At 37.5% G+C, this 7,820-nt stretch overlaps 1 protein-coding gene across 2 annotated transcripts in view; it reads right to left on the bottom strand.

Moving 5' to 3' along the window:
- RAD23A (RAD23 homolog A, nucleotide excision repair protein) overlaps positions 1-7,820 on the bottom strand; it is a 1,075,282-nt gene that overhangs the window by 589,732 nt on the left and 477,730 nt on the right. For both annotated transcript variants that reach the window (XM_044084660.1, XM_044084659.1), the window contains one exon: positions 1,344-1,513. In XM_044084660.1, coding sequence (XP_043940595.1) covers positions 1,344-1,513 — 170 coding nt within the window. The remainder of the gene's footprint in view (positions 1-1,343; positions 1,514-7,820) is intronic.

Raw genomic sequence — 7,820 nt, 5'->3', positions numbered from 1 at the left:
CAATAGTTAGGACTGCAGCAATGTGGAATGAAGAACATCTAGCGGGTATCAGGGTCTGCGAAAGCACCTCACTGAGTACTGGCGAACCGGCGGCTAGCTTAGGAGAAGCTTGGTCATTGGTTTTGGACCTCGATGGTCTGTCTCTGTCCTTTTCTTTGCGTTTTTTGTGTACTCAGATAGTCGGATTGCTATCAGACAACATTTCAGGGTAGTTAAATCAGTTTCCAAAATATTTTGAGGCAAAAATATACTGACGCTTAATAGTGCGTTGGTTAAATCTAGCACAAAATCGACAGCCAGGCATGTTGTGATCAGGGTCTAGGCAAGGAATACAGTATAAATGGAAATCCTTATGAGGTATTTGCTTCCCACAAGTAATACAATTATTAACTTTTTCTGACATCGGTATGGAGCAAGAAAAAAAGTTTCTCCAACGGGGTATTTAGCTTTAGTGAAAACTTCGGTTCCGAAACTTGAATTCGAAAATTTCAGGAGTCGGCCGACCGGCACTTGCGAACTGCTTCTGCTTAGGGCACCGTGCGGCAAGAAAGACTAAAGAAAATGACGTCGGCTGCTTGTTTTATACCCCCTGACGACCTGACGTCATGGAAGAGGAGACCGCAACTGACGCAGGACCCAAGACTTTGGAATTCAGGCTGACTGAGGGCAACAGTGAAACACGAAGAACATCTATGAAATACCATCTATTTACTTTAACTTTTTATATTTCTTTGTATTGTTTTGGGTGACTGTGTATAATCTCTGAAACAAAACTCCCTCACACTGATGTAATTTTCATCCTGAAATGCAATATCTTGAACAAGTATGGACTTCATTTTAACTGTATAACTGCAAAAAAAAAAAAAAATCTCACAGATACCACTCAATTCTCATGCTGCAATGTTTCTAACTATAATAAAAGCTCGACCACATACATCATCAAGTGACATCACATGCTGTAAAATGTTGTGATTAGGCAGTCTGGTTGTAACTGAAAAGGGTTTAGGAGCAGTGCACTTAACTGGCAGTCAAACAAACAAGTACATATATACATACATACATAATGCAAGGATTGATGCAAAATTCATCCAGAACATTATAGCAACTTTTGCCATGTATAACGTTTTATACAATAATCCTGTACTGTTAATCTTTTTGAAAACGCCAGTAAACATTTGATCGTAACATGAGTGACTAAATCTGTAAAAATGCTGTCGGGCTCTCAACTGTTTGAGTATTTTTTTGAAGGTTGAACAAATTAATTATATTAAAGCTTCTGCAGAGGCCCTGGGAGCTTCCACAGTTTCTCTCTCACCAGAGTCCTGTATAAAGAAACCGGTTACCTTACTGCAGGTGAAGACTGTGTTAGTGGCTTTGATGCTGGCTCCTGCTGCTTCTCCTCAGTCGCTGCAGTTCCTGTTGGTGCTGACTGAGCTGATGATGCTGGAGAGTCCTGTGGTGGAACTGTCAATGGTTCAGCTGCAGGTGGCTGTGCATCAGGAGTAGTTTTGGGCTACAAAAAAAAATTAAGATTAAGGTCTCATATTACTTTACTAGTTATAAAACTAGTTTTATTAGACTGCAAGCAGATGTCACTTTGAGACACTAAAGCTGACAGACTGAACTCTGCTGCTGGAACAAGAGTCATGTGTGGCAATGAAACCAATCAGCCCCAAGAAAATATGAATGACAGCATATATTTTACCTCTTTCAATTTTCTGTAACCTGTTCTTTTAAAAGAAACAGTATTCATCATCCATGGCAAAAATTGCTCATTAATGTCATTACTAAACAAAGGTTAGAAACAGCTGTTTTACCATTTAGAACTCACCATGATGAGTTCCAGGTTGGGAATTTCCTTGCCATTAATCAGAATTTGGCTTTTTTTCACAACAAATTCCCCTGTCTGGGGACACAGCAAGCTCAGCTGAAGCCTGCTGTGACAAGAAGCATATGCTACAAGTACATGCTCATATCGGAGCCTGCCAGTTCACCCACCTGCCAACAGCCAGCTCCTTCCCAAAAATACGATGCATCTACAAAAACAGGCATTAAGGACTGCATTTCTGAGATGAAGACTTGCACTAAAGAAAAAAGACCACACTCAGGGAATGAGAATTAGGATGAGATTTTCTGAATTTTACTGACAGCCAGCTGAAAGACATACCATTTACCATGAAGTTTAATGACTATTTATTCAAACATATGGAATCCACATTTGTAATTATGCAACATTTCTTTTGGTGCAATAAAATCTGTCCCTGTGAAATGGTACTGGTAAAAGGAAAAAGACTGGAGCAAACTACATAGAGTCAGAAAAAAATCCTTTGTAGCAGTATTAGGAAAAATGACAGCTTTAAAATTAATATGTTTTATTTGTGCGTATGGTTTCAGATAGGATTTTAACCTCTCTCCCCCGCCAAAAAAAAAAAAAGAATGGATACGAATATATACGTGATCAGCTTATGGGAAACTCAAACTTGAAGGCAAATCCTCCACAGGGAATGGGAAAGATGAACAATCAACAAAGGTACTCCAGGGAAAGAACAGATGTAGTTAAGACTATATATAACATTACTACCTAATGTGCTAAGTATGAATCTCAACCAGTAACACCAGGCTCGATGAAGGAAGTAGAAAAGCACAAGGCCGCGAAACAATTGGCAAGTCCTGGAGTAATGACTTCACACATACAGCACCACTATTCACCCCACACCGCAAGAAGAGTTGGAATGTGGACGTAACAGAGGCGAAGGCCATGTTTTACTAAGAGAGCGCACTTCCAATGGACCAGCAGCAAACCTGAACTTTAATTTTGACCTTTCTTCTTGGTCAGAACAGTTACCAACTTTTCAGCTTCCTACTTCAGCTCGAACACAAGGTGAGCTAATTACTGAAAATGTACAAACTGAAATATTGAACGGCAAACAAACTATTAGACTTAAAGTTACTTAAATATAAAAAACTACATTTGGAACTAGCTTATTTTAAACAATGTATTAGCGAAGGCATAGTTCTAAAAGGTCTTTGAATTTGGCAATATCCTACTGGGCTGGTAGGAGGTTCGGAATTCATTCAGGACTTAATAAAAATGTTTAATAATCATGGTATTGAACTGTTACAACTTATAAGTAAGCACTACCAAAAAGCTGCAGATGACTTACTACAGGAAGCTACTAGTTTAGATGGTGAAATAAAGAGAGACAGTGATTTTTTTCGTTATAAGTACGAGTATGAAAGATCATTTTCTACTACTGACCATTACCTTGAGAAATTAAAAAAACAATAAAGTCAAAAAACTAAATCGTGATAGGGAAGCCTATGAGAAGGGTTTGGCATATCCAGCACCTCCCTTGTCCCAGACGAACTTTGGTAACATTAGGGACCAAAGTCAGGGTATGACAGCAGGGGGAGTTGGCGGAGCTACGGACATGCATGAATTGGACCAACTTGAAGAGGGCTGGACACAAATACCCAAAAAGAAAAGTAACAACAACAATAATAGCAACAAAAAGTACAAGACTAACTCAAATGGGGTTCAAATCAATAGACCCAATGCAGCTAACCAGGGTAATAACTTCCACAATGCCCATTATGGTCCAAGAAACCAAAATGGCTACGGTAATCAGGATTTTCAAGTTTCTACAACCCGAGGCAAGGCACGAAGAAAACGTACCATCATTCACACCAGTAACTAGTGAACATACTAATGTGGTCACTATGGATCCTTCCACTGCAGAACCGACACAGCAGGAGAAACCAGATGAAGAGAATGCGTTTTTAGAAGAACCAGTTGTCACTACTGTATATAATTCCACTGGGGACTTTAAGATTTTTAATTACTCTGACTTTTATGTTGACACTACTTTGGCTAATTTATTAGCAAAAGGTTTCACTTTTGTTCCTTCATGTAGGTCCAACGTAGCAGAGTTTATTATTGATTTTAAATTATTCATTAGGAAGTTGAATTTAAACCTATTACTAGGAGAGGCACCACCCCCCTCTCACACCATTTTACATTACTAGTACATTTTGCCCCCAACCGGCAGTGGTGGTGCTGCGGTAGCGTTATCGCCTCACAGTAAGACGCTGTCTGGTTCGATTCTCAGCTAGAGCGTCTTCTGCGTGGAGACACGCGTGAATGGGCGTGCCCTCGTTGAAGGTTATGCATCAGGGCTGGTAACTCGACACGTAAAAATCAACTACCAATCATTAGCGGACCGGAGTTCCGCTGTGGCGACCTCTAACCGGGAAAAGCCGAAAGACACACACAAGTACATTTTGCCCCCATTCCCATCCAGATATGGCTTTGTTTGAAAAAATATGTATGTTAGATATTTTTCATAAAATAAACAAGATGAATAATGAACATACCACTAGTTTTATTTACAACATTACCAAGGAAGAAAAACAAGCACTTGTGTATCTGCAACAAGCACACGTCAGGATCATGAAACCAGATAAAGGAGGGGGCATAGTTATTTTCAATTTGGATGATAACAATAAAATTCAGACCATTTTAGAAAGTGACACTTATGAGATGGTATCAAAGAACGAATTAAACACAGCTTATAGAAGAGTTAGGGTATTTCTTGAATTATTCATTGAAGCAAGGACAGAAATGATTGTAGCAAATTACTTACATACGTCGGCCCCAAGGATACCTACTATTTTTGGAGTACCAAAAATACATAAATGCATAGACAACCCACCCATGAGACCATTGGTCGATGCTAGAACAAGTATTACTTATGCTTGCTCTAAATTTATTGACCATACTTTAAAGAAATATGTGGCTCAACAAAAGCACATTTGTAAAGATTCTCGGACATTTTTGGACAATATAAACCACCTACAATACCCCAAGATGATTTAAACTTTCTCACAATAGATGTGAAAGACTTGTATTAATCAATTCCCCATACAGAGGGAATTGAATGGGTGAGTTTATTACTACATGATATGGGAGCCCCCCAGAATGAAATAAAATGGATGGCTGAATTATTGGATACATTTCTTTCCAACAATTACATCACTTTTAATAACAGATACTACTTACAAAAAATAGCTGTGGCGATGGGTTCTCCATGTGGTAGTACATTTGCAAATTTAGTAATGGCCTACTGGGAACATGAACATGTCTTTGGCGTAATTACATATACAAGCAAGATTAAATACTATATACGTTTCCTGGATGATGTATTTATCCAGCTCCAGGGTAACCAACAGGAGGTTTCTAACTTTTTAACTTACTTAAACACTAGTACATTTTTAAAATTCACATATAATTTTTCACAGGATAGAATTGCTTATTTAGATGTTGATTTAAGTAAGGATAGATAAAATCAGGATTTATAGAAAGGAAACTTATTCAAATGCATTTCTTCACTACAGTAGCTGCCATCCGGCCCACCAAAAACGTTTGGTTGTTAAGGGCCAATCTGTAAGGGCAGCTGGAATGGTTACGAACGACAACCAGTTTATTGAAGAATGCTCAACATTTATGGACATGTTTAAAAATAGAGGTTATCCTACTTCACTCCTACAAGAAATTTGTCAGGAAGTGAAAAATAAAAGAGAAGTGGGCTTTTGCAAAGCAATACTATCAAGTAACCACAGTTTAGAAATAAACAGTTGTACATTACAGGATGGGACACTAAATGAAAACAGACTTATTATTACGTATTGTACAGACAGTTAAGACTTTATAAACATTTTAAAGAAAAATTGGGACTTGATAAACATGGACACACACTTGCCAGGAGGCCCTATTGACTTCCCTAAAATAGTCTATAGAAAAGGAAAAAAACTTAAAGAATCTAGTGGAAACTCGGTACTCAAACTCCTGTACATTTAACCATGCAGATATGAATAAGTGTTTGTCATGCCCCTATTGTAAATATATGGAGCAGGGAACAAAATTAAGCATAAGAGGTTTTGAATACAACACTAAGTACAAATTTGATTGCAACTCCAAGGGAGTGGTATACCTGGCTAAGTGTCATACCTGTCCTGCCTTCTATTTCGGAAAAACTGATAGAAGGCTTAGGGACAGTGTCTATGAACACACATATGCTATTAGGTCTAACAAATCAGAGAACGCATTGACCAGGCACATTATGAAAGCACCCACCCATGGTTTTACTTTTAGGGCTATAGAATGTATTGCTTATGACCCTAGAGGAGGGCCTCTTTCCTTGCTCTTAGAGAAATTAGAATTGAGTTGGCAATTACGCACTTTTGCATGTTACCCTCCGGGCATTAACGAAATGTATTCAATTAAGTGCATATTACAACTTAAAAATTTGGTTAGGAGTTGACTATTATGCTGTGTTTAAAATGGTCTATGCATATTATTGTCTTAGAGTGCATTTGACTTTCAGCTCCTTAAGTCAGGTTTTGCTGTTTTTTATTTATATGTTTTTAAGGTTTATTATACTCGAACATAAAACTAAAAATATAAATACATATATATATTTTTAATTTTAACATTAACTGCATTAATATTTCATAATAGATAATTATAGGTTTTAGATCTTTTTACACTATCTATTATTTTAAAATATTGTTTTAAAACAATGCATAGATGAGAGCTGTTTAAGCTACATTTTAGGTAATGAATGAAGGTGGTTGCCACTAAGAGCAGCTGATTCCTGTTGGTTCAGGAACCAGCTGACTTTTCACTTCCTTTTCACTTCCTATATAGTTTATGTCCTATGTTGTATAATTATCTGAAGAAGATGGGCTATGTGGCCTGATGAAAAGCGCTTTATGTGATTTTTTTGTTCTTTGCAATAAACAGTACGTTATTTTATCGTGCTTGCAGGGTTTATATTTGGGCAGTTGGATACACTGTGGTGCTTCTTCTTTTGGTAGTACAGAACCACTCCCAGAGTTGCATTTTTAGACAGATGTTTAACAGAGGTGTGCACTGTGGGAAACAGGATGCATAAAGTTTGTTTACTTAAGAAACAGAATTAATATGATCATTCAGAGAAGATTTACCCTTAGGATGAAGGAAAAGTGGCAATAATGTTCCTCATATTTTCAAAAGCAGCAAGCAAAAACGTGAGCTTGACAATTAAGAACTCTACAAATAAGAAAGCAAGAATACATGCATTTCCCAAATCTTATCAAAAGCCTTCTCATCCTTATCAGATAGAGAGAGAATAGCATTTAGTAAATGTTTAGCAGCAGAGGGACTGGACAAGGAAATCACTGCAGGCTCAGATCTGGGATTAGAAAGAAAGTATTTGTAGGGTTAAGGAACCATACACAGTCTGCCTTCTTAGGGGCTGCATGCTATAAAAAAAACACCACCTCAAAGCTGGATGAACAGGAGTAACAGTAATAGGCTGTGGAAATTCCAGTTTTAATATTTTTTTCAACAAAACTTTAATGTCATTTTGTTACCAATGAAAATATTGATTCAATCTGGATATGGTTTCAGAAAAGAAAAATTACTCCAAGGGGAAATCAGAAGTTGTTGTCCCCTCAGAATCTGAATCTGCTAAGTGAGGAGAAATAACTGAATTTGTTCCCTCTTAATGTTATTCCTTGTTCACCACACTGAATCTTCAGAAATTATAGAATTTTTTTCTTAACAGTAGAAACAGAATGTGAAGGGTTAAAGCGCCTTCTGCTAAACCCTGAGCAAAGCCAAATACATCTAAAGTAAGACAGACATCGAAATGTAAATGTTTAACTTTTTGCCTCTTTTCTGACAGGAAATTCCACAGAAACAGAAAGATGCATGTCAAGGACATCACCCTGGAAAATGGGCATCTTAGTCTAGCTAAGAAGAGAATCAATTCTCCATT

Source organism: Protopterus annectens, chromosome 9.part0, assembly GCF_019279795.1.
Source record: "Protopterus annectens isolate FY-2018-M chromosome 9.part0, PAN1.0, whole genome shotgun sequence".
NCBI lineage: Eukaryota > Metazoa > Chordata > Ceratodontiformes > Protopteridae > Protopterus > Protopterus annectens.
Note: the sequence above shows the minus strand (reverse complement) of the source record. Positions and strands in the feature narration are given on the sequence as shown.